This window comes from Somniosus microcephalus, unplaced genomic scaffold (genome assembly GCF_052327205.1).
Source record: "Somniosus microcephalus isolate GS21.2 unplaced genomic scaffold, FLI_Smic_1.0 unresolved_chr3, whole genome shotgun sequence".
NCBI lineage: Eukaryota > Metazoa > Chordata > Chondrichthyes > Squaliformes > Somniosidae > Somniosus > Somniosus microcephalus.
The window spans coordinates 68,135,433-68,162,594 of NW_028225181.1; the positions used below are offsets into that span (position 1 = coordinate 68,135,433).

The 27,162-nt window shown below is 47.7% G+C and overlaps 2 protein-coding genes across 2 annotated transcripts in view; one reads left to right on the forward strand and one right to left on the reverse strand.

The window, feature by feature from the left end:
* The window catches only part of LOC147091836 (uncharacterized), a 1,030,142-nt gene that overhangs the window by 974,385 nt on the left and 28,595 nt on the right, over positions 1–27,162 (forward strand). The gene's annotated exons all lie outside the window — the stretch shown is intronic.
* LOC147091866 (uncharacterized) overlaps positions 1–27,162 on the reverse strand; it is a 60,040-nt gene that overhangs the window by 26,062 nt on the left and 6,816 nt on the right. The window contains 2 exon segments of the mRNA XM_085976881.1: positions 24,208–25,015; positions 25,017–25,255. Of these exon segments, the coding sequence (XP_085833007.1) occupies positions 24,208–25,015; positions 25,017–25,147 (939 nt within the window). The 5' untranslated portion in view covers positions 25,148–25,255.

Sequence of the window (27,162 nt, forward strand, 5' to 3'; positions counted from 1 at the left end):
TCCCCACTTACCCTTTCTACACTCCTTTTACAGGGTTTTAGAAGTGGAGCATTTACAGACAGGAAGTTCAAACCAAACATCACGTCAAGATCTGACAGTCGCTCGATTCCTCAGGACCTGATTCAGTCGCTCCTCCAATCTGCTGGAACACCCGTGAGTTCACACTGGGGAGAGAACTTTTAAATGTTCTGAAAGAGCTTCAAAATCTACAAATACCTGAAGCGGGGAGAAACCCCGGCCCCGTGTATGGGCAGGGATTCACTCAGCCATCCGCTCCAATGATACACCAGCAAGTTCACACTAGGGAGAGACCTTTAACCCACTCCGTGTGTGGGCAGGGATTAATTGCACCCTCCGTGCTGCTGAGACACCAGCTTGTCCACACCAATGAGAGACCGTTGACCTGGTCCGTGTTTTTGAAGCGATTCTCTCATTCTGCCACCCTCCTGAGACACCAGCTTGTTCACATTAAATGTTCTGACTGTGGGAAGAGATTTAAAAGGTCCCAGGACCTGAAGAGACACCAGCTGGAGAGAGCAGGAGAGATTCTGTTCACCTGCTCCATGTGTGGGAAGAGATTCACTCGGTCCTCTAATCTGCTGGCACACCAGCGAGTTCACACTGGGGAGAGGCCGGTGAAACATTCCGACTGTGGGGAAAAGCTTTCAAATGTTCCAGGAGCTGAAGAGACAGCAGCTGGAGAGAGCAGGAAAGAGGCCATTCACCTGCTCCGTGTGTGGGAAGGGATTCACTCGGTCATCCCACCTGCTGACACACCAGCGAGTTCACACTGGGGAGAGACCATTTAAATGTTCTGACTGTGGGAAGAGCTTTAACACCTCTGGGAATCTGAAGCAACACCAGCGAGTTCACACCGATGAGAGACCATTTACATGTTCTGTCTGTGGGAAGAGCTTTAACACCTCTGGGAATCTGAAGCAACACCAGCGAGTTCACACCGATGAGAGACTGTTTACATGTTCTGTCTGTGGGATGAGCTTTAAAACCTCTGAGGATCTGAAGCGACATCAGCAAGTTCACTCCGATCAGAGACCATTTACATGTTCGGTGTGTGGGATGAGCTTTAAGAGCTCCACGAATCTGAACAGACACCAGCGAGTTCACACCGGGGAGAGACCATTCACCTGCTCCGTGTGTGGGAAGGGATTCACTTCGTCCTCAAATCTGCTGGCACACCAGCAAGTTCACACTGGGGAGAGGCCGGTGAAACATTCCAACTGTGGGAAAAGTTTTCAAATGTTCCAGGAGCTGAGGGGACAGCAGCTGGAGAGAGCAGGAAAGAGGCCATTCACGTGCTCCGTGTGTGGGAAGGGATTCACTCGGTCATCCCACCTGCTGACACACCAGCGAGTTCACACTGGGGAGAGACCATTTAAATGTTCTGACTGTGGGAAGAGCTTTAACACCTCTGGGAATCTGAAGCAACACCAGCGAGTTCACGCCGATGAGAGACTGTTTACATGTTCTGTCTGTGGGATGAGCTTTAACAGCTCTGGGAATCTGAAGCAACACCAGCGAGTTCACACCAATGAGAGACCATTTAAATGTTCTGCCTGTGGGATGAGCTTTAAAACCTCTGAGGATCTGAAGCGACATCAGCAAGTTCACTCCGATCTGAGACCATTTACATGTTCGGTGTGTGGGATGAGCTTTAAGAGCTCCAGGAACCTGAACGGACACCAGCGAGTTCACACCGGGGAGAGACCATTCACCTGCTCCGTGTGTGGGAAGGGATTCACTCTGTCCTCAAATCTGCTGGCACACCAGCAAGTTCACACTGGGGAGAGGCCATTCACCTGCTCTGTGTGTGCGAAGGGATTCACTCTGTCATCGCACCTACTGAGACACCAGCGAATTCACATTGTTCTGTAGCGCAGAGCCCTGTAGACAGCTGGGGTGACATGAACGTGGAATGGATGAATGTTTTATAAATTCTTGTACTGCTGTTTAATCTTTAAGACTGTTGTGCTGATGATTCTCCTCTTTTGACAGTTCATGGTGTTATATAGAATGTACAGCACAGAAACAGGCCATTCGGCCCAACTGGTCCATGCCAGTGTTTATGCTCCACACCCACCCTACTTCAATCAACCCAATCAACATCTCCTCCCACTCCTTTCTCTCTTGAGTGTCTTCCCCATAAATCCATCGATGCTGTTCACCTCAACAACTCCTTGTGGTAGCGAGTTCCCCATTCTCACCATTCTCTGGGTCAAGAAGTTTCTCCTGAATTCCCTCCTGGATTTCTTAGTGACTTATATTTATAGCCACATAAATGTGATGAGACTCTGTTAAGCTGACCAGTACGTTGTTGTACTTTGTCTTTTTCCGATGAATGAAACATTATTGAGCCCCTGTACCCAAGTTATGGGATGAAGTGCCAGACAAGAAAAGACACAACGTCTGGGTGTGAATCTAATAATAACCTCATGGACCGTATAGGTGTGATAACCAGACGGGCTTGTGGTTATAGTCTGGTCACAGATGGACTAAATTCCCTGAATTAGCAGGAGTTCGGGAGGCAGTCAACAGACGGGTCCAAACAATCCCATTTCCTGAGCGGTAACCAAGCTTGTGTATAAGAACAGACCACTTAAGCCGTTGTCAGTTGGAACAGACTGGAGAAGATCGCGCGCGAATCCACTGTACTTCTATTCTCCAGATTGAGGGAATTATCACCCGATCTGTGTTATGCAGCGCTCTTAATGAAGCCTGGAGAGACAATTTGTGTTCTTCTGAGCTTGATTATCTGGTATCCGAAACCCTGGGACTCCCGATCATTAGAGTCAACCCCAGTGTGTGGAAAGGGATTCCCTGATGTATCCCACCCGCTGACACACCAGAGTGTCCACATTGTGACTGTGGTGGGTCGATTCCACTGTTTCCGATGCCTTTAATCACATCCAGGACTGAACCATGTTAATTCAGGCAACTGGGGCTTGTTAATGTTAAAACCCCAATAACTGGGCTGGATTTAAAGATTATTCCCAGTTCTCTCAGTACTCGTGAGCAGAGAGAAGCTGATGTTATAGAATCATAGAGCCCAGTAGGATGCCTTTCGGCCCATCGTGCTGGTGCCGGCTCTCTGAAAGAGCGATGCAATTAGTCCCACTGCCCTGCTCTTTCCCCACAGCCCTGCAAATTTCTGCCTTTAGTATATATCCAATTCCCTTTTGAAAGTTACTATTGAATCTGCTTCCACCTCCCATTCAGGCAGTGCATTCCAGATATCACAATTCGCTGTGTAAAAAAAGTCTCCTCATTTCCTCTCTAGATTCTTTTGCCAATGATCTGAAATCTGTGTCCTCTCGTTACCGACCCTCCTGCCAGTGACAACAGCTTCTCCTTGTTTGCTCGATCAAAACCCCTCATAATTTTGAGCACCTCGATCACAGCTCCACTTAACCATCTCTGCTCCAAGTTATATTGCCATTGTTTTGTGAATTATTGCTGTGATCGAGGTGCTGGATGTCCGTGCCTGGGGAATGGGACATTCTATCCTCGTGAGCACCAAGTGTCAGCATCCAGTAATCTCTGGTCAGGCACTGTCTTTTTAAACTGCCTCACCTGAGCTTTTTGACTCCCTGATTTCATTATTAAACACCTCAGAGTTTTTGCAGACTGACCAAGGCTGAACAGATAAATAGAAACATAGAAGATAGGAGCAGGAGTAGGCCATTCGGCCCCTCGAGCCTGCTTCACCATTCAATGAGATCATGGCTGATCATCCAAATTCAGTACCCTGTCCCTGCCTTCTCCCCATACCTCTTGATCCCTTTAGCCTTAAGAAATATATCCAACTCTTTCTTGAATATATTTAATGAATTGGCCTCTACTGCCTTCTGTGGTAGAGAATTCCACAGGTTCACCACTCTCTGGGTGAAGAAATTCCTCCTCATTTATTTCCTAAATGGCTTACCCCTTATCCTTAGACTGTGACCCCTGGTTCTGGGCACCCTGACCATCGGGAACATCCTGCGTCCAGTCCTGTCAGAATTTTATAAGTTTCAATGAGATCCCCTCTCATTCTTCTGAACTCCAGCGAGTATAAGCCCAATCGACCCAATCTCTCCTCGTATGTCATTCCTGCCATCCCAGGTATCAGCCTGGTGAATCTTCGCTGAACTCCTTCCATGGCAAGAACATCCTTCCTCAGATAAGGTGACCAAAACTGCACACAAAGATGTGGTCTCACCAAGGCCCTGTACAACTGCAGCAAGACATCCTTGTTCCTGTACTCAAACCCTCTCGCTGCGAAGGCCAACATACCATTTTGCCTTCTAAACCGCCTGCTGCACCTGCATGCTTACCTTCAGCGACTGGTGCACAAGGACACCCAGGTCTCATTGCATTTCCCCTTCTCCCAATCTATTGCCATTCAGATAATCTGCCTTCCTGTTTTTGCCACCAAAGTGGATAACCTCGCATTTATCCATGTTATATTGCATCTGCCATGCTTCTGCCCAATCACCCAACCTGTCCAAATCATCCTGGAGTTTCTCGGCATCCTCCTCACAGCATACATGCCCACCCAGCTTTGTGTCATCTGCAAACTTGGAGATATTACATCTAGTTCCCTTGTCAAGATCATTAATATATATTGTGACTAGCTGGGGTCCAAGGATCGATCCCTGCGGTACCCCACTAGTCACTGCCTGCCACTCAGAAAAAGGCCCATTTATTCCAGCTCTTTGCTTTCTGTCTGCCAACCAGTTCTCTCTCCAAGTCAATACTTTGCCCTCAATCCCATGTGCCTTAACTTTACTCGCTAATCTCTTATACGGGACCTTATCGAAAGCCTTCTGAAAGTCCAAAAGCACCACATTCACTGGTTCTCCCTTATCTATTTTACCAGTTACACCCTCAAAAAATTCCAGTAGATTAGTCAAGCACGACTTACCTTTTGTAAATCCATGTTGACTTTGTCCGATCCTGTCACTGTTTTCCAAGTGCTCTGCTATTACATCTTTTATAATGGACTCTAGCATTTTCCCCACTACCAATGTCAGGCTTACTGGTCTGTAACTCCCCGTTTTCTCTCTACCACCTTTTTTGAATAGTGGGGTAACATTAGCTGCCCTCCAGTCCATGGGTACTGTTCCAGATTCCATCGAATGTTGGAAGATGATCAGCAATGCATCTACTATTTCTAGGGCCACTCTCTTAAGTACCCTAGGATGTAAATTATCAGGTCCTGGGGATTTATCGGCCTTAAATCCTGTCAATTTCTCAAACACCATTTCCCTACAAATACTGATTTCTTTCAGTTCCTCCCTTTCATCAGACCCTATGTCCCCCGGCATCTCTGGGAGGTTATTTGTGTCCTCCTTTGTGAAGACCGAAGCAGAATATGTATTTAATTGGTCTGCCATTTCTTTGTTCCCCATTATAAATTCCTCTGATTCTGACTGCAAAGGACCTACGCTTGACTTCACCAATCTTTTTCTCTTCACATATCTATAAATGCTTTTATGTTCACTGCAAGCTTACTCTCATATTCTATTTTCCCCTTCTTAATTAATCCACTTGTCCTCCTTTGTTGAATCCTAAACTGCTCCCAATCCTCAGGTTTACTGCTTTTTCTGGCCAATTTATATGTCCTCTCCTTGGATCTTATGCTATCCCTAATTTCCCTTGTTAGCCACGGTTGAGTCACCTTTCTTGTTTTATTTTTATGCCAAACTGGGATGAACAAATTCTGTAGTTCATCCATGCGGTCTTTGAATGTTTGCCATTGCCTATCCACCGTCAACCCTTTGAGTGACATTCACCAATCAATCCTACCCAACTCGCGCCTCAGACCATTGTAGTTTCCTTTATTTAAATTCTGGACCCTAGTCTCAGAGTCAGCTACTTCATTCTCCATCTTCTATCCTATTATGATCGCTCCGACCCAAGGGGCCTCGTACAACAAGATTGCTAATTAATCCTTTCTCATTACATAATACACAGTCTAAGATGGCCTGATCTCTGGTTGGTTCCTCGACATATTGGTCCAGGAAACCATCCCGTAAACACTCCAGGAATTCCTCCTCCACAGTATTGTTACTAATTTGGTTAGCCCAATCTATATGTAGATTAAAGTCACCCATGATGACTGCTGTGCCCTCATTGCATGCTTCTCTAATTTCCCTTTTAATGCCATTCGCATTACTGTTTGGAGGTTTATATACCACTCCCACTAACGTTTTCTGCCCCTTGGTATTTCTCAGTTCTGCCCACACAGATTCCACATCATCAGAGCTAATATCCTTCCTTACAATTGTGTTAATCCCTTCTTTAACCAGCAATGCTACCCCACCTCCCTTTCCTTTTTGCCTATCTTTCCTGAATATTGAATACCCCTGGATGTTGAGTTCCCAGCCTTGGCCACCCTGGAGCCATGTTTCCATTATTCCAATCAAATCATATTGGTTTACCTCTATTTGCGCAGCTAATTCATCCACCTTATTACGAATGCTCCTCGCATTAAGACACAAAGCCTTCAGGCTTGTGTTTTTAACACTCTTAGACCTATTGGAATTATTATTTACTGTGGCCATGGTTGATTTAAACCATTGATTTCTCTGACTGCCACTTTTATTTTTCTCCTTTCTATCTTTTGCTTTTATACTTGTTTCCCTTTCCACTGTCTCCCTGCTCAGGTTCCCAACCCCCTGCCATTTCAGTTTAAACCCTACCCTGTGAGGTATTACATTTTGGTAGGAAGAATGGGGAGGTCACATCACTTGGAGGGTGCGAGTCTAGGTGGGGTAGAGGAACAAAGGGATCTCGGAGTACAAATACACAAATTACTAAAAGTTGCGACACAGGTTAGCAAGGCCATAAAAAAAGCAAACCAAGCACTAGGTTTTATTTCGCGAGGTATAGAATTGAAAAGTAGCGAAGTTATGCTAAACCTGTATCGAACCTTGGTTAGACCACACAGGGAGTACTGCGTACAGTTCTGGTTGCCATATTATAAAAAGGATATAGAGGCACTGGAGAGGGTGCAGAGAAGATTTACAAGGATGATACCAGAAATGCGAGGGTATACATATCAGGAAAGGATAAACAGGCTGGGTCTCTTTTCTCTTGAAAGAAGGCTGAGGGGCGACCTAATAGAGGTCTTTAAAATTATGAAAATTGTTGATAGAGTGGATACAGAAAGAATGTTTCCACTTGTGGGGAAGAGCATAACTAGAGGCCTCAATATAAGAGTCACCAAGAAACCCAATAGGGAATTCAGAAGAAACTTCTTTACCCAGAGAGTGGTGAGAATGTGGAACTCACTGCCACAGGGAGTGGTTGAAGCGAATAGTATCGATGCATTTGAGGGGAGGCTAGACAAGCATATGAGGGAGAAGGGAATCGAGGGTTATGCTGATAGATTTAGATGAGGAAAGACCGGAGGAGGCTCGAGTGGAGCATAAACACCGGCATGGACTGGTTGGGCCGAATGGCCTGTTTCTGTGCCGTATATCCGATGTAATCCTATGTCAAGTATCCCAGCTGGCTTAGCTCCAGGCACTTTAGCTCAGTGGGCAGCATTCTCACCTCTGAGTCAGAAGGTCGTGGGTTCAAGTCCCAGTCCAGAGACTTGAGCATAAAAGTCTACGCTGACACTCCAGTACTGAGAGAGTGCTGCACTGTCAGAGGTGCCGTCTTTCGGATGAGATGTTAAACCGAGGCCCCCGTCTGCTCTGTCAGGTGGATGTAAAAGATCCCGTGGCACTACATTGAAGAAGAGCAGGGGAGTTCTCCCCGGTGTCCTGAGGCCAATATTTATCCCTCAATCAACATCACTGAAATAGATTATCTGGTCATTGTCACATTGCTGTTTGTGGGAGCTTGCTGTGCGCCAATTGGCTGCCGCGTTTCTCACATTACAACAGTGACTACACTTCAGAAGTACTTCATTGGCTGTAAAGCGCTCTGGGACGTCCTGAGGTTGTGAACGGCGCTATATAAATGCAAGTCTTTCTTTCTCAGCAAGAGGGCGAGTGTCAGTGGTTGGAGGGAGGAGCTCAGTGTTGTCACTGGGTGGACACAGACAGATTGAAGCTAAAAGACAGAGAATGCTGAAGTTTGGAATGATAACACCCAAAGTCAGGAGATGAGCCCTTTGCCTAAATAAGGGAGGTGGTTGCTAAGAGACCCACAGACCGAATAACACTGCAAACTGCTCAGGCAGCAGACTTGTTGCAACATGTGAGGTCACGAGTGAGTTGGTGCCCAGACAACAGAGCCTTGGGCATTCCTGAGAGAGACAAACTGGTTCTGTAACCGGGAGAACAGGTTGAGGGAGTCACCCTACGTGGGACGGCTCGCCTGAGGTGTTAACACAGAGTCAGCCTGGGGAATGGGATGATCAATGAGTCATAGAAATTTACAGCACAGAAGGAGGCCATTCGGCCCATCTTGTCCGTGCCGGCCAACAAAGAGCTATCCACCCTAATCCCACTTTCCAGCACTTGGTCCGTAGCCTTGTAGGTTACAGCACTTCAAGTGCATATCCAAGTACTTTTTAAATGTGATGAGGGTCTCTGCCTCTCCCACCCTTTCAGGCAGTGAATTCTAGACCCCCACCACCCTCTGGGTGAAAAACATTTCTCCTCAAATCCCCTCTAAACCTCCGATCAATTACTTTAAATCTATGCCCCCTGGTTATTGACCCTTCTGCTAAGGGAAATAGGTCCTTCCTGTGCACTCTATCTAGGCCCCTCATAATTTTATACACCTCAATTAGGTCTCTCCTCAGCCTCCTCCGTTCCAAAGAAAACAACCCCAGCCATCTCTGCTTATATATAAAATTCCCCAAACCAGGCAACATCCTCATAAATCTCCTCTGCACCCTCTCTAGTGCAATCAGATCCTTCCTGTACTGTGGTGACCAGAACTGCATGCAGTACTCTAGCTGCGGCCGAACTAAAATTTTATACAGTTCAAGCAAAACCTCCCTGCTCTTATATGCTATGCCTCGGCTAATAAAGGCAAGTATCCCGTATGCCATCTTAACCACCTTATTTACCTGTCCTGCTACCTTCAGGGATCTGTGGACATACACCCCAAGGTCCCTCTGATCCTCTGCACTTCTCAGTGTCCTACCATTTATAGTGTATTCCCTTGCCTTGTTAGCCCTCCCCAAATGCATTACCTCACACTTCTCCAGATTGAATTCCATTTGCCACTGTTCTGCCCACCTGACCAGTCCATTGATATCTTCCTGCAGTCTGCAGCTTTCTTCTTCATTATCAACCACACAGCCAACTTTTTGCATTATCTGCAAACTTCTTAATCATACCCCCTACATTCAAGTCCAAATCATTGATTTATACCACGAAAAGCAAAGGACCCAGTATTGAGCCCTGTGGAACCCCACTGGAAACAGCCTTCCAGTCACAAAAACACCCTTCTGCAGGAGTCTACGTACTCCTAGCAAAAAATACTGCACTCGGAGAGGTTCAACAGAAAAGGTTTAATTGTTGAGGCTGCATGCTGAACACAAAATGGAGTCCGAGACCACACAAAGTACAACTGCCTTTCATCAGTGCACAGCTTTGAACCCTCCTCCCCCGCTCTGGGCTTAACTATATGCAGACCGAGTTTCTTAAAGGTGTGATGCTTCTTAAAGGCATGACGCCTGATTTATAGTCTACGGACCGGAAAGCGGGTTGTGTCCGTTCTGTGATCGGTACGCCACACTTCGACCATTACCCTTTGTTTCCTGCCTCTGAGCTAATTTTGGATCCAACTTGCCACTTTGCATTGGATCCCATGGGCTTTTACTTTCATGACCAATCTACCATGCGGGACCTTATCAAAAGCCTTGCTAAAATCCATATAGACTACATCAAACACACTACCCTCATCGACCCTCCTTCTTACCTCCTCAAAAAATGCAATCAGGTTAGCCAGACACGACCTCCCCTTAACAAATCCACGCTGTCCCTGATTATTCTAAATGAAGATTTATCCTGTCCCTCAGAATTCTTTCCAATAATTTTCCCACCACCGACGTTAGGCTGACTGGCCTGTAATTACTCAGTCTATCCCTTTCTCCCTTTTTAATCAACGGTACCACGTTAGCAGTCCTCCAGCACCACACCTGTAGCCACAGAGGATTGGAAAATGATGGTCAGAGCCTCTGCTATTTCCTCTCTTACTTATCTTAACAGTCTGGGATACATTTCACCCGGCCCTGGGGATTGAACCACTTTCAAAGATGCTAAACCCTTTAATACTTCCTCTTTCACTATGTTTATTTCATCTAATATTTCACACCCTCCTCCCTGATCGCAATGTCTGCATTGACCCTTTTGTGAAAACAGAGGTAAAGTATTCATTAATATATATAGATGATGTGAGGTTAGTGTGCCCTTACCCCTGTATATTATTCAATCAGTGATTGTCCCTTTGCCAGGCCCACTGCCTGCGGCCCCTCTCCCAGATTCCAGCCCCAGCTCTGTGCTGACTGAGCTGCCCTCACCTGGGGACAGCACGTCACAATCGGCCCCAGCACACCTGAGCTAGAGAGGAGGCTCTGCCCCCTTGCCGCACCGCCATTGGTTGGAGGGCTCGCCGCCAGTCAGCTCCGCCCGCGCTCTTCCTATTGGTCAGAGCTCCCGTCAGTCACAGGCCCCGCGATCACGTGCCGCGGTTCACTCCACCCCCTCGCAAAACTCACTTTCCCTCACTGATTGCGGCTCTTCACCAACACCGACTTTACAACGAAAGCCCCGTGCGGCAGCCTGGAGCCCAGGGGCCCAGCGTGCAGGCGCAGGCGTGGGGTAGGATGATTGACAGGGGCCCAGGGTGTGTGCTGAGCATGCGTGGTGCGGGCCGGGCGCCTGTGGAGCAGGAGAGGGCAGGGCCATGGGGCGTATGCGCGGGGTCAGCCACAACTCAGCGCGGCGGCCGGAGCTGATGAGAGACACAAGAACATAAGACGTAGGAGCAGGAGTAGGTCATTTCGCCCCTCGAGCCTGCTCCGCCATTCAATAAGATCGTGGCTGATCTGATCTTGACTTCAACTCCACTTATCTGCCCGCTCCCCATAACCCTTGACTCCCTTATCGTTCAAAAATCTGTCTATCTCCACCTTAAACACATTCAATGACCCAGCCTCCACAGCTCTCTGGGGAAGAGAATTCCAAAGGTCAGAGACTGGGTATCCTGTGGCAAGTGTCTCACCTCCTGACTCCCCAAAGCCTTTCCACCATTTACAAGGCACGAGTCAGGAGTGTGATAGGATACTCTCCACTTGCCTGGATGAGAGCAGCTCCAACAACACTCAAGAAGCTCGACACCATCCAGGACAAAGCAGCCCGCCTGATTGGCACCCCATCCACCACCTTAAATATTCACCCCCTCCACCACCGGCGCGCCGTGGCTGCAGTGTGTTCCATCTACAAGATGCACTGCAGCAACTCGCCAATACTTCTTTGGCAGCACCTCCCAAGCCCGTGACCTCTACCACTTAGAGGGACAAGGGCAGCAGGCACATGGGAACACCACCACCTGTGAGTTCCACTCCAAGGTACACACCATCCTGACTTGGAAATATATCGCCGTTCCTTCATTGTCACTGGGTCAAAATCCTGGAACTTCCTCCCCAACGGCACTGTGGGAGTACCTTCACCACAAGGATTGCAGCGGTTCAAGAAGGCAGCTCACCATCACCTGCTCAAGGGCAATTGGGGATGGGCAATAAATGCTGGCCTTGCCAGCGACGCCCACATCCCATGAATGAATAAAAAATGTGTTTGATGGGACAGTGTAGAGGGAGCTGTATTCTGTATCTGTATTCTGTATCTCACCCCTGCTGTACCTGTCCTGGGAGTGTTTAATGGAACAGTGCGGAGGGAGTCTTAATCTGTATCTAACCCATGCTGATCATCCACTTAATTTATGAAATATAATAATAAACTATAACAATTTAATCTCATCTTCTAACCCTTTCTAAAATTGTGCTAGTTGCCCATGCGCTGAGTGTATCCGAGCATTGCTCCAATGGACGCCGCGCGGCTCATCCCGGTGTCTGAAATCACAGGAATCAACTTTCATTGATTTTCTCCTCCTGTTGCTTGCTCTAAATGTATCTCTGCGCTCCTCAGCCGGCCGAGACAATGGCAGTGGTTGTTACCCAGAATGCTCCACGAGGAAGAATAGGCCCTATCAATGCTGCAGGGGCCTGGTGCGCGTGGGCGGGGTGGGTCCCGCACGTGCGCAGTCAGTGCCGCCAGTCGGGTGATGGCGGCGGAAGGCAGACAGAAGATTCCGGAGCGGGGAGGCGGTGTTGGGGTGCAGGGTGTTGTGTCTGTGTGTTGGTAGAGACACAGAAGACAGGAGTTGGTTTCATAGGTGTTTACTAAACAAAGTCTGGTGGGGAACTAACTGATACAACACAATATACAGGCTTATATAGCCCGAGTGGCCATTACCAGCATTACAGTACACGGGACTCTTAAAGGCACATACACTACAATTCCTCCCCTTTTAGCCAACCAGTACATAATATTTTAAGTAATTATTAATTACATGTTACAAGAAAAATAATCTACACATTGCTGCAGTTAATTAATTATAAGTCAGTCTCTCTGGAGGCTTCCTGACTCGGTCCGGATAACGCCTCGGTGGTGTAATAGATTCTGGTGGTGTAGTAGGTTCTTTTGGCAAGGCTGATTCGGCTTGAATGACAGTGTTAGGTTCATCGGGTTCCAGTATCACCAGATCGGAGGTAGATATGGGTATCTCTACTTCATCGTTAGGTGTATAGAGTTGTGGTGTAGGTTGTCCCTTTTCGGATGACTCTATGATTTGGTCAGCATGGCGCCTTATTATGCTTTCTCCGATGTCCACGGTATACATCAGCGGTCCTAGTCGTGTGCAGATAGTTCCAGGCTGCCATTTCTCGATACGGTAGTCCCGGGCCAAAACTTGTTGACCTATCTGGAAGGTTCTAGTTGGCCTTTCATTCATGCCTTGAAATTGCTGGTTCTCCACGTCCCTTCTGATGTTGGGCTTGATCAAATCCAGCCGGCATCTTAGGCTTCTATTGAAGAACATCATGGCGGGAGTTTGGTTTGTAACCATATGTGTTGCATTCCTGTATGCGAACAAGAAGTTATCCACCTTGTGCTGAAGTTTTATGTCTTCATTACCCATGGCCTTTATGGCCTTCTTGAAGGTCTGGACAAACCTTTCAGCCAATCCATTGGTGGCGGGATGGTATGGGGCGGACGTGTAGTGCTTAACCCCATTGTTTTTTAAGAACTTCCTGAATTCTTCGGACACAAATTGCAGTCCATTATCAGAACAGATCTGTTCCGGCAGCCCATTCCTGGCAAATATGGTCCTTAATACTGTGATGTTTTTTTCCGTGGTGGTGGAGGACATCTTTATTACCTCCAGCCACTTGGAGTGTGCATCAACCGCGATTAAGAACATTGAGTCCATAAATGGACCAGCAAAGTCGATGTGTACCCTTTGCCAGGGAGATGAGGGCCACTCCCATGGATGTAGAGGGGCTTGGGGTGGAGCATTTTGGACCTTCTGGCATCCTAGGCAGCTCTTGGTCATTTCTTCGATGTCTCCATCGATACCTGGCCACCATACAAATGCCCTGGCTAGGTTCTGCATTTTCACTCCACCCAGATGCCCCTCGTGAAGCTCCTTTAGAACTTTATCCTGGAGTTTGGGTGGAATCACCACTCTGGATCCACACATCAAGGTTCCTCGGCACACTGACAGCTGTTCTCTTCTTTGCGAGAATGCTGGCAACAGTGGTTCGCCATGTGCTGGCCATCCCTTCACTGTTAAATCGTAGACTCGTGAGAGAGTCGGGTCATTTCTAGTTTCCCTTTCAATGGTAGAAATTGTTACTCATAGACATTCGACTATGGTAGAGTGGAAAATCTCCACTGGGTCTACGGTAGGTGCTTCTTCTACCGTTGGCAACGGTAGGCGCGATAACCCGTCAGCATTCCCATGCTGTTTTGATCCTTTGTATTCTATGTTGTATTGGTGTGCCCCTAGAAAAGGGGACCACCTCTGTAGCCTTTGCGCTGTCATAATGGGAACACCCTTTTTAGGGTTGAATATGGAGATGAGGGGCTGATGGTCAGTCAACAAGGTAATTTTTTGTCCGTGTAGGTAATGGTTGAATTTCTTCACTTCCCCATACCAGGCTGAGTGCTTCCCTGTCGATTTGGGCATAGTTACGCTCAGCTGAGTTCAATGAGCGTGACGCAAAAGCTATCGGCCGTTCTGAGCCATCAGGGAATTTATGCGATAATACTGCTCCTACGCTGTAAGGGGATGCATCGCATGCCAGTCTGATTGGCAGTGATGGGTTGTAATGAGCCAAAACTTCTTTGGACGTGATTAAGTCTTTGCACTTATGGAAGGCACGTTTACAGTCTTCGCTCCATTTCCAAATTACTCCTGTTTGTAGCAGTTCATTAAGAGGGTGTAGAAGAGTTGATAATTTCGGTAAAAATTTATGATAGTAATTTATTAATCCCAGGAATGACCTTAATTGTGAAACATTTTCAGGTGCTGGGGCTTTTATGACCGCTTCAATTTTTTCAGGTGACTTATGCAACCCTTCCTTATTAATTATGTGGCCACAATATGATATTTGATTTTGGAAAAATTCGCACTTGGTGCGATTTGCCCGTAGGCCCCGTTCTCTCAGCCTAGTGAGCACCTGTTCCAAATTGGCAAGGTGCTCGTTGTCGTTTTCTCCTGTTACAAGGATGTCGTCTAGGTAGCATTGAGTCCCCGGAATCCCTTGGAGGACTTGCTCCATAGCTCTTTGCCAGATAGCTGGAGCGGATGCTACTCCGAAAACCAGTCGATTGTACTGGTACAGACCTTTGTGTGTATTTATCGTGAGATATTTTTTAGAGGCCTCTTCAACCTCCATCTGTAGATATGCCTGTGCCAAGTCAATTTTGGTCAAACGTTTCCCTCCGGATAGTGAGGCGAAAATATCTTCTATCCTCGGAAGAGGATACTGTACCGTGTGAAGGACCAGGTTTACAGTCACCTTGAAGTTGCCACAGATGCGAATTTTTCTCTGTTCTTCAGATTTATCATTATCCAATGCTTTCTTCATGACTGGAACGATGGGTGTTGCCCACTCGCTCCAATCTATTTTGGATAATACGCCTGCCTTTTCCAAATTCTCCAGCTCTGCCTCGACTGCTGGACGAATTGCGTATGGCACCGGTCTTGCCTTAAAAAACTTGGGAATTGCTGCATCTTCCACTTTTATTGAGGCGGTGATGCCTTTTAAGGTTCCTAGTTTCTCTTGAAACACTTCTTTGGCGTTGGCCAAGATGTCTTTTAATCGTTCAGGTATGACGTCATCATCGTTTTTGTTCTTACTGGTCACTGTCAGTGCCTGAATGGAGTGCCAGTCTAAACGTATTTTCCTGGTCCATTCACGTCCCAACAGCGGTGGACCACCATCTTGTAGAATGTATAAATACAACTTTTGTATTTCTTTGCCGTTGTATACAACAGGCACCCTTACTTTTCCTTTGGGGTATACTTTCTGCCCCGTATATGTTTTCAAGATAATGGATGTGTCTTTGAAAGGTATATGCGGAAATAGCTGCTCGTAATCCCGTCGATTTATGACGGTCAGAGCTGATCCTGTATCTAGCTCCATTTTAACTGGGGACCCTGCTATCGTGAGGGTAACCCAAATGATCTGGTAATCATCTTTGGCAATTACATTATGTAATTTGAGACAGCTTAGTCTCTTGTTTTCGGAGTCGCTATCGCTCTTCTGGTCTTCGGAGGTACTGTCCGTCATCATTTGTACCTTTCTGTACTTTTCTTTATTGATTTTTTCTTTCCTGTCTGTGGATTTTTTTTGTCCAGATCAGCATACCCGTGCAATGTGTCCAATCTTTCCGCATTGCTTGCATGCTTTGTCCCTGAACCAGCAGTCCCTCTAGTCATGGGTGGGTCTGCCGCAGCGATAACATCTCTCAAAACCGTGTGTCATTTCATGGGTGCCGAAGTCCTGTGTCTTTTGTTGTATCTCTGCAGCTCCTCTTGCGGCTGCTTCGTATGATACAGCCATACTGAAAGCCTTGTCCAGTGTTAAATCATTTTCAGAAAGCAGCCTTTTCTGTGTTCCTTCACTTAAGAGACCGCAGACGAATTTGTCTCGAAGATAATCTGCTAGTCCTGCCCCGAATTGGCAGTGTTTTGATAGCTTTCTTAATTCGGTGAGGTAATCAGCGTTACTTTCATTCTTGTGTTGATTTCTCTTGAAGAATTTGAATCTTCCGCTATCAGCAGTGGTGTTGGGTTTAAGTGCTCCTGTAGGGTATCAACAATTTCTTTAAAATTCTTGTCCTTTGGTTTGGCTGGAGTGATTACATTTCGTAACAGCCCGTATGTCTTAGCCCATTAGATTTAGTATTACTGAAGCTTTTTTTTCATCTTCTATTCAATTTGCAGTGCAATATACCTCCACTCTTTCCACATATGTGGTCCAATCCTCTATCTCATTATCAAAAGCAGCAATTTTGCCAGACTTAGGCATCCTAGAAAAAAAATGGCGCTTCCCGCGCTTTTCTTTCTTTTCTGCAGAAAAGATATGGCGCTTCCCCGCCGCTGCTGCCGATGACAACGCTGTTTCCGTTCTTTTTATTTATTTATTTACAGTTGGAGACTCATTCCCACCGGACTCTCTCTCTAGGTCTGAAGGCCGACCTGCTAGCAGCGCCGGCCGTATTCCGAGTGCTCCCTCCCCGTCTGTTACTGCTTGCCTCCGCTTTCGCTGCTTGGTCCAGCTGTAGAGCCAGCCGCTGGAGCCCCAGCCCGACGCCCAGGAAGGATTATTGCAGTACCTGCCACCAGCTTGGCTAGCTGGTGAAACTACAGCTTTTTCTTTTTCTTGATTTTTCTTCAACTTTGGACGCCAGAGGAATCGATGTCCTTGAGGTGCTGCCGAATTGCAGGTAAGTCCGTTTCCAATTCGTCGCCACTGTTGTGTCTGTGTGTTGATAGAGACACTGAAGACAGGAGTTGGTTTCATAGGTGTTTACTAAACAAAGTCTGGAGGGGAACTAACTGATACAACACAATATACAGGCTTATATAGCCCGAGTGGCCATTACCGGCATTACAGTACACATGGGGCTCTTAAAGGCACATACACTACACAGGGGAGCAATGGAACCGGCGGGGAGGTTTTATAAACACCCGGTGTAGGCCTCAAGCCCCCGAATAAGTACCTACGGTTCCCACGTTTGCCACGAGTGGGGCAGCGGCTGCGGGACTTTCTCCCGGTGACAGGCCCGGCTCAACGGCCGCCATCTTGAGAGGCCGAGTGTGCAGTGGGGTGCATGCGCGGCCCCCTTGGGCCAGGGAGCAGGAGGAGCGAATGTTGTCAATTTCTGTCCTGGTCTCTCAGTGATGGCTTTTGTAAATTCCTTTCACAGACTGTGAGATGGGCGGGATTGACAGACGGGGAAACTCAAACCAAACATCACATCAAGAGCTGAGAGAGTCACTCCATTCATCAGGACCTGAAATTCATCGGCCTTTTGAGTGTGGAAGGAGAAATGTTTGGGAGGTAAGTCGCACTGAGTCCAGTTCTACGGAGTATTGCTTCTACAGAGTACTGAACTCGGGAATTGGGTGAGTGAGTGAATTCGATGAGGTGGGGGTAAGAGGTGCTGCTTGATACATTAAAAAATATAGAAACAACTAGGGTTTAATTAGGACTGTAGGCTAAGTTACAGTAAAGACCTAATGCATATAACTACATTTAATAAATTAAACAAGGTTATTACCAAGATTAAAAACTATTGATAGACAATTGAGTATTTCAAAACTTGAAAACCTAATTAGTTAAATAAAATACAATAGAGATGGCAGGGCAGGTGATGTGTTGCATAGAGTCATAGAGGCACAGAAGGAGGCCATTCAGCCCATCGAGTCCATGCCGGCTCTCTGTAGAGCAATCCAGTCAGTCCCATTCCCCCGCTCTATCCCCGTAGCCCTGCAAGTTTATTTCCCTCAAGTGCCTAGCCAGTCTCCCCTTGAAAACATTGAGTGTCTCCACTTCCACCACTTCTGTTGGCAGCGAGTTCCAGGTCATCCCCACTCACTCTGTAAATAGTTTTCACTTACATCCCCCCTGTATCTCTTGCCCAAAACCTTAAATCTGTGTCCCCTAGTCCTTGTACCATCAACTAGTGGGAACAGCCTTTCCCCGTCTAGCCTATCCAAACCTGTCATAATCTTGTACACCTCTGTCAAATCACACCTCAATCTCCTTTGCCCTAACGAAAACAAATCCAGCTTCTCCAACCTGTCCTTGTAGCTAAGATCCCCCATCCCTGGAACCATTCTGGTAAATCTCCTCTGCACCCTCTCAAGGGCCTTCACATCCTTCCTAAAGTGTGGTGACCAGAAGTGTCTGCAACTCGAGGAACTTCGGCTCAGAGTTAGAGTCATAGAGTTATACAGCACAGAAAGGGGCCCTTCGGCCCATCATGTCCATGCCGGCCATCAAGCCCTATCTATTCTAATCCCATTTTCCAGCACTTGGTCCATAGCCTTGTATGCTATGGTGTTTCAAGTGCTCATCTAAATGCTTCTTGAATGTTATGAGGGTTCCTGCCTCTACCACCCTTTCCGGCAGTGAGTTCCAGATTCCAACCATCCTCTGGGTGAAAAAGTTTTTCCTCAAATCCCCTCTAAACCTCCTGCCCCTTACCTTGAAACTATGCCCCCTGGTTATTGACCCCTCTACTAAGGGGAAAAGTTCCTTTCTATCTACCCTATCTATGCCCCTCACAAATTTGTACACCTCAATTAGGTCCCCCCTCAGCCTTCTATGCTCTAAGGAAAACAACCCCAGCCTGTCCAGTCTCTCTTCATAGCTGAAGCGCTCCATCCCAGGTAACACCCTGGTGAATCTCCTCTGCACGCTCTCCAATGCAATCACATCCTTCCTATGGTGTGGCAACCAGAACTGCACACAGCATTCAGCTGTAGCCTAACTAGCGTTTTGTACAGCTCCATCATAACCTCCCTGCTCTTATATTCTATGCCCCGGCTAATGAAGGCAAGTATCCCATATGCCTTCTTAACCACCTTATCTACTTGTCCTGCTGCCTTCAGGGATCTATGTACATGCACACCAAGGTCCCTCTGATCCTCTGTCCTTCCTAGGATCCTACCATTCATTGTGTATTCCCTTGCCTTGTTAGTCCTCCCAAAATGCATCACCTCACACTTTTCAGGGTCAAAGTCCATTTGCCACTGTTGGGCCCATCTGACCAACCCGTCTATATCGTCCTGTAGCCTGAGGCTTCCCTCCTTGCTATTTACCACTCTAATTTTCATATCATCTGCGAACTTACTGATCATACCTCCTACATTCATATCTAAATCATTAATGTACACTACAAACAGCAAGGGACCCAGCACCGATCCCTGTGGTACACCACTGGACACAGGCTTCCAGTCACAAAAACAACCTTCGACCATCACCCTCTACCTCCTGCCACTAAGCCAATTTTGGATCCAATGTGCCAAATTGCCCTGGATCCCATGGGCTCTTACATTCTTGACCAGTCTCCCATGCAGGACTTTGTCAAAAGCCTTACTGAAGCCCATATAGACTACATCAACTGCACTACCCTCATCCACACACCTAGTCACCCCCTTGAAAAATTAAATCAAATTGGTTAGACATTATCTCCCCCTGACAAAGCCATGCTGACTATCCTTGATTAATCCTTGCCTGTCCAAGTGGAGACTAATTCTGTCCCTCAGAATTTTTTCCAACAATTTCCCTACCACTAATGTTAGGCTCACTGGCTTGTAATTATCTGGTTTATTCCTACTACCCTTCTTGAATAATGGTACTATGTTAGCTGTCCTCCAGTCCTCTGGCACCTCCCCTGTGGCCAGAGAGGTTCTGAAAATTTGTGTCAGAGCCCCTGCAATCTCCTCCCTTGCCTCACACAGCAGCCTGGGATACGTTTCATCTGGGCCTGGGGATTTATCTACTTTTAAGCCTGCTAAAACCGCTAGTTCCTCCTCCCTCTCAATACTAATTTGTACAAGTATATCAGAATCCCACTGCCTGATTTCTATGCCTACATCGTCCTTCTCCATAGTGAACACGGAGGCAAAATATTCATTTAAAACCTCACCCACATCTTCCGGCTCTACACACAGATTGCCACTTTGGTCCCTAATGGGCCCTACTCTTTCCCTGGTTATCCTCTTGCCCTTAATATACTTATAAAACACCTTGGGATTTTTCTTTATTTTGCCTGCCAGTGTTTTTTCATGCCCCCTCTTTGCTCTCCTAATTTCTTTTTTAAGTACCCCCCTGCACTTTCTATACTCCTCTAGGGCTTCCACTGTTTTTAGTCCTTTGTATCTGCCAAAAGCCTCCTTTTTTTTCCTAATCCATTCTTGTATATCTCTTGATATCCAGGGTTCCCTGTGCTTGTTGGTCCCACCCGTGACCATTACGGGAACATGTTGGCGTTGTACTCTCTCTATTTCCTTTCTGAAAGACTCCCACTGCTCTGATGTGGATTTTCCTTCAAGTAGCTTATCCCAATCCACTTTGGCCAGATCCTGCCTTACTGTATATAGTTTTGGTCTCCTTATTTAAGGAAGGATATACTTGCATTGGAGGCAGTTCAGAGCAGGTTCAGTAGGTTAATTCTGGAGATGAAAGGGTTGTCTTATGAGGAAAGGTTGAGCAGGTTGGGCCTATACTCATTGGAGTTTAGAAGAATGAGAGGTGATCTTATTGAAACATGCAAGATTCTGAAGGGGCTTGACAGGGTAGATGCTGAGAGGATGTTTCCCCTCGTGGGGGAATCTAGAACTAGGGGGCATAATTTCAAAATAAGGGGGCACCCTTTTAAATCGGAAATGAGGAGTAATTTCTTCTCTCAGAGGGTCGTGAATCTTTGGAATTCTCTTCCCCAGAGAGCTGTGGAGGCTGGGTCATTGAGTGTGTTTAAGGTGGAAATAGACAGATTTTTGAACGATAAGGGAGTCAAGGGTTCTGGGGAGCGGGCAGGGAAGTGGAGTTGAGGCCAAGATCAGATCAGCCATGATCTTATTGAATGGCGGAGCAGGCTCGAAGGGCCACATGACCTCCTCCTGCATCTTACGTTCTTATGTTCTTATGAACTCATATTTCTTAGCATGAAATTTAATTTGACATCTACCCGCCCCATATACAAACCTGTGTATTCACACTGAAGTCAATTACAGTCCTCTTCACAGGTGGCCATGCTCCCTATTTCAGCCTCATCTGGTGAATTTGACCTTGTGCCCCATAAACACAAGCCCAGCTCATTCAGTTATATTGAGAAGAACAATGGTGCCAACACTGATCCTGGGGGACACCGCTGTTTACATCCCTCCAGTCTGAAGAACATCCATTAACCACTACTCTCTGTTTTCTGCCCTTTACCCAACTTCCTATCCACGCTGCCCCCTCCCTTTAATACCGTGAGCCTTAATTTGATCAACAAGCCTCCTGTCCGGCACCTTATCAAACACCTTTTGACAATCCATCTACACAACATCCACTGCATTTCCTCCCTCACTACACTGTGTTATTTCCTGAAATAATCCCTGCTCTGTCCTGAATGAGTCCATTTCACTACCAAATGTTGCGATGTTTGTTCCACACCACAGGGTTTCATCTGTTTAAAGCCACAACAGAAAGGGCCAGTTTTCTCCTGGAGTTTGAGAGAAATCAGGTTTGAAAATGATGCAGAGTTTCAGCCAATGTGGGAGCTCCAGGCTGAGCCCCGCAAGCCCTGCCCCTCACACTCCGATTGGTTGGAGGACTCGCCGCCCGCTCGGTCCTCCAGCCCCGCCCTGCTCTTTCTATTGGCCCGGAGCTCCCGTCAATCACCCGGGCAGTGAGAGCTGAGCATGCGCGGGTGGCGGTGGCGACTGTGGGTGAAGCAGCAGGTGAGAGATGGGTGGAGGGAGGATGCAAAACAGGACTAATGCTGCCGAGCTCAGCGCTCCATGTCTCTCCAGTGGCTGAAGGGTCTGTAACCCTGTCAGGGGCGCCCCTGCCACAGGACTCAATATCCACCCCCTCCACTACTGGTGCACTGTGTCTGCGGTATGTATGGTCTACAAGATGACCACGGTCAGGCCGTGTAGAGTCAAGAGCCAGGCAGCAGAATGGATGGAAAGATCGCAACAAATGTCCCTTAACTCCAACCCTCTGATTTCTGTTTTGTAGCCAGCTTTTCATCCATTCTGCGGCCTGGCTCTTCACTCCACACGGCCTGACCTTGGTCATCTTGTCAATCTTACAAACTGTTTTTGGATAGCAAGCTGCTCACAAAACAGAAAACAGAGACTGGAGGTTGGGAGTAGCTACTCAGACTGGCAAAAGGTGGGAAGTGGTGTTCCACAGGGATCGGTGCTGGGATCACTGTTGTTCATAAACGATTTGGACTCGGGAATCAGAAGTACAATTTTAAAGTTTGTCGATAACACCAAATTGGGAGGTAGAGTTAATACTGAGGAAGACAAAATGCAAGAAGACATTAATAAATTTCAGAATGGGCGTGTAATTGGCAAATGAATTTCACTATAGATCAGTGTGAGGGGGTGTGTTAATGAATTTCACTATAGGTCAATGTGAGGCGGTGTGTTAATGAATTTCACTATAGACCAGGGTGAGGTGGTGTGTTAATGAATGTCACTATAGATCAGTGTGAAGTGGTGTTAATGAATTTCACTATAGCTCAGGGTGAGGTGGTGTGTTAATTAATTTCACTATAGATCAGTGTGAGGTGGTGTGTTAATGAATTTCACTATAGATCAGTGAGGTGGTGTGTTAATGAATTTCACTATAGATCAGTGTGAGGTGGTGTGTTAATGAATTTCACTGTAGGTCAGTGTGAGGTGGTGTGTATTGTTGGGAAGAATAAGGAGGCCACTCACTACTTGGACAAGGGGGTGAAATTGGGTTGCTTTGTGCCTCCCGCGATATTCAGCGGGAGGTTAGTGGCGGTGGTAGCCGCTAGCGCCCCGCGGAACTGCACCGCCGGCAATGACCTCATCACCACGCGCAGCACCCCGGCTGCAACCTTCGGTTGCAACCGCTGACCTATCGCCGGCCGATATGTCCGACAGGGTCAGGGGTCGTTTCTACAGCTGCGGCGACGCCACTTAAAGTGCTGGTGTCGGGTGGCAACTTTTTATTTTGGCTGACTGCCAGCACCTGCCCCCTTCCCCTTTCTTCTTCGGGGTGTCGGCCGCGATCGCACAGCCCGGCGCTCTTCTTGATCTGACACCTCGCTCCCTGGTGGTCCAGCAGGGCCCCAGTGTGCACAGTGCTAGGCTCCTCCCCGTTAATCAGGGACGGAGGTCTGCTATGACGCGGTGCTATGTGCCGACGGGCGTGGCGCTGTTACACGAAGTGTCGTGAAATTCACTGGTAGTGCCTCAAGAGGGAGGGGAGCGCTTCCAGTAGCCTCCGGTGCTACCACTGAATTTAATGCACAGGGGCGCTAACATTTTCGGGGGGCTAAAATTAGCCCCGGTGACGTTAGTGACCCAAAGGGGGTGCCACCGAATTTCCCCCGAAGAGTCTAAATGGGCTGGAGGAGCAGAGGGATCCAGGGACACAGATACACAAATCACTAAAAGTAGCGACACATGTTAATAAGGCCATTAAAAAAAGCACTGGGGTACATTCCTAAAGGAGCCTTCTGTTCCGTGCCTAGGAGCTCTGAACCATGGCAGAGAGTGGCTGGGACACATTTCTCACACACCTCGAGATTAACCCTCATGGGGACTTTGCTATCAGTGAAGAGAGAGAAGAAAGACCAAAGCGCCGTTTGCCCCTCTCAGTGTGGCCCTGAAGGACTGTGTCCAGGCTGGAGTTCTGTTCCCGTCATATGATCCTCCCCCAGTTTGTACTTTGAGCTCCAGCCAGGTGATGCTAAACACTCAGGTGGGAAAGACAAAAATCTACAACAATGTGTTTAAAAGAAAGTTGATTTATTGAACATAATATCCAGAATATTAAACTCCAGCCCAGTTCCCAGAGTTATTATCAGCAGAAACAATCCCCAATGTCAGAATGAACATGGTTCAGTCCTGGATGTAATTAACAGCAGCAACAGCAGAATCCACCCCCTGCAGTCACTTGTGAACTCGCTGGTGTTTCAGCAGGTTGGATGACTGAGTGAATGCCTTCCCACACACGGAGCAGGTGAATGGCCTCTCCCCAGTGTGAGTGCGCTGGTGTACAAGGAGGTCAGATGATCGCCTGAACCCAGTCCCACAGTGAGAGCACCTGAAAGGTCTCTCGTCAGTGTGAACTCGCTGGTGTCTCAGCAGGTGGGATGACTCAGTGAATCCCTTCCCACACTCAGAGCAGGTGAATGGCCTCTCCCCAGTGTGAACGCGCTGGTGTCTCAGCAGGTTGGATGACTGAGTGAATCCCTTCCCACACACGGAGCAGGTGAACGGCCTCTCCCCAGTGTGAGTGCGCTGGTGTATAGTGAGCTCAGATGACTGCCTGAACCCAGTCCCGCAGTGAGAGCACCTGAGCGGTCTCTCGTCAGTGTGAACACGTTGATGGCATGTCAGTTCCCAGGAACTTTTATAGCACTTCCCACAGTCCGAGCATTTAAAAGGTCTCTCGTCAGTGTGAACCCGTTGGTGTGTCAGCAGGTTGGATGACTGAGTGAATCCCTTCCCACACACGGAGCAGGTGAATGGCCTCTCCCCAGTGTGAACTCGCTGGTGTCTCAGTAGGGTGGCTGACTGAGTGAATCCCTTCCCACACACAGGGCAGGTGAACGGTCTCTCCCCAGTGTGAGTGTGCTGGTGTGTCTGAAGGTCAGATGACCGAGTGAATTCCTTCCCACACTCAGAGCAGGTGAACGGTCTCTTGCCAGTGTGAACTCGCTGGTGTCTCAGTAGGGTGGCTGACTGAGTGAATCCCTTCCCACACTCAGCAGGTGAATGGCCTCTCCCCGGTGTGAATGCGCTTGTGTCTCGATAGGCCAGAGGGTTGGCTGAAGCCTCGTCCACACACAGAACACGTGTACGGTTTCTCCCCGCTGTGAACGGTGCTTTTTGCTTCCATGTTCAGAGGCCGTTGATATTCAGATCTGATGAGTCGAGTGACTCTGTCATATCTTGAAGTGATGTTTGGTTTGAGTTTCCAGTCTGCAAATCGTCCCCTTCCAGTGCCCTGTAAAATTAATTTAAAACAGGGAGCGTGAGAGACAACCCACAAGAAAACAAAGGCAGGTTGTGAAATTGAGCTCAATGAATCTGGTCAATTGTGAGGCTGGCACTAAAAAAAAGTGACCATGAAAGCTGCCAGATTGTCATAAAAACCCAACTGGTTCACTAATGTCCTTCAGGGAAGGGAATCTGCCACCTGGTCTGGGCCTACACACAACTCTGGCCTCTATGGGAGGAGAGAGAGAGAGAGAGAAGTGGGAGGGGGCGAAGGAAAGGAGCTTTATACATCTGCAATTCGACCAGAACTTTGACAGAACCTCCCAAACCCGCAACCTCCACCACCTAGAAGGACAAGGGCAGAAGGTGCATGGGAGCACCATCACCTCCAAGTTCCCCTCCAAGTCACACATCATCCTGACTTAGACATATTCATCATTACTGGGTCAAAATCCTGGAACTCCTTACCAAACAACATTGTGGGAGTACCTTCACCACACGGACTGCAGCGGTTCAAGGCGGCGACTCACCACCCCCTTCTCAATCGGCAACTGGGGATGGCAATATTTGCTGCTCTTGCGAGCGACACCCACATTGCAAGAATGAATTAAAACAAATCTGTATATGTAAAATGGATTAAAAGCCTGTACAGAAATACTTCTTCCTAAAACAATACTCTTTTACATTGTGCGGACAGTGTCTGTGTAACAACCTAATCTCCCCCAAAATCCAGCTCCCTTGACAGTCTCACATTGGAAATTGTTGGGTCCTCCTGGGCTCAGAAGTACTGGGGGTTAAACCCAGCAGCTTCTCCACAATCACCACTCCAGCTCAAACTGAAGCAACAAAAAGACCTACACAGGCGGCCAGGGACCTACCTTCCATCAGCCTGCAATAAATCTCTTCCCGACAGCTGCTGACTAATGGTGGCCGCAGCACCCACAATTCCCTGCGCCCCAGAAACCACTCTATCCAACGCACTGATTTACCCGCTGAGAGTGCGCATGCTCCCCGGGGCCGCGGGCCATTCTGGGAGCCTGGCTCCTGTTCTTTTTCCTGAGTCGGACTCAGTGGAACCGGCTGAAGAAACCGGGAAGCGGCGGCTCGGATGGGGGAGGCGCTGCACCCTGGGTTTCCTGGTGCCGGGGCCCTGGCTGCACGTCCGCCAGGCCCGGCTGCTCTGATTCTGATTGAGTTTTTTGATGAGGTAACAGAGAGGGTTGATTGATGAGGGGAATGCGGTTGACCTGGTGTACATGGATTTCCAAAAGGCGTTCGACAAGTGCCACATAATAGGCTTGCCAGCAAAGTTGAAGGCCATGGAATAAAAGGGACAGTGGCAGCATGGATACGAAATTGGCAAAGTGACAGAAAACAGAGAGTAGTGGTGAACGGTTGTTTTTCAGACTGGAGGAAGGTATACAGTGGTGTTCCCCAGGGGTCGGTACTAGGACCACTGCTTTTCTTGATATATATTAGTGATTTAGACTTGGGTGTACAGGGCAGTTTCAAAATATGCAGATGACACAAAACTTGGAAGTATAGTGAACAGTGAGGAGGATAGTGATAGACTTCAAGAGGACATAGACAGGCTGGTGGAATGGGCGGACACATGGGAGATGAAATTTAACACAGAAAAGTGCGAAGTGATACATTTTGGTAGGAAGAATGAGGAGAGGCAATATAAACTAAAGGGTATAAGTCTAAAGTGGGTGCATGAGCAGAGAGACCTGGGGGTATGTGTGCACAAATCATTGAAGGTGGCAGGGCAGGTTGAGCAAGTGGTTAAAAAAGCATACGGGATCCTGAGCTTAATAAATAGAGGCATAGAGTCCAAAAGCAAGGAGGTTATGATGAACCTTTATAAAACACTGGTTCGGCCTCAACTGGAGTTTTGTTTCCAATTCTGGGCCC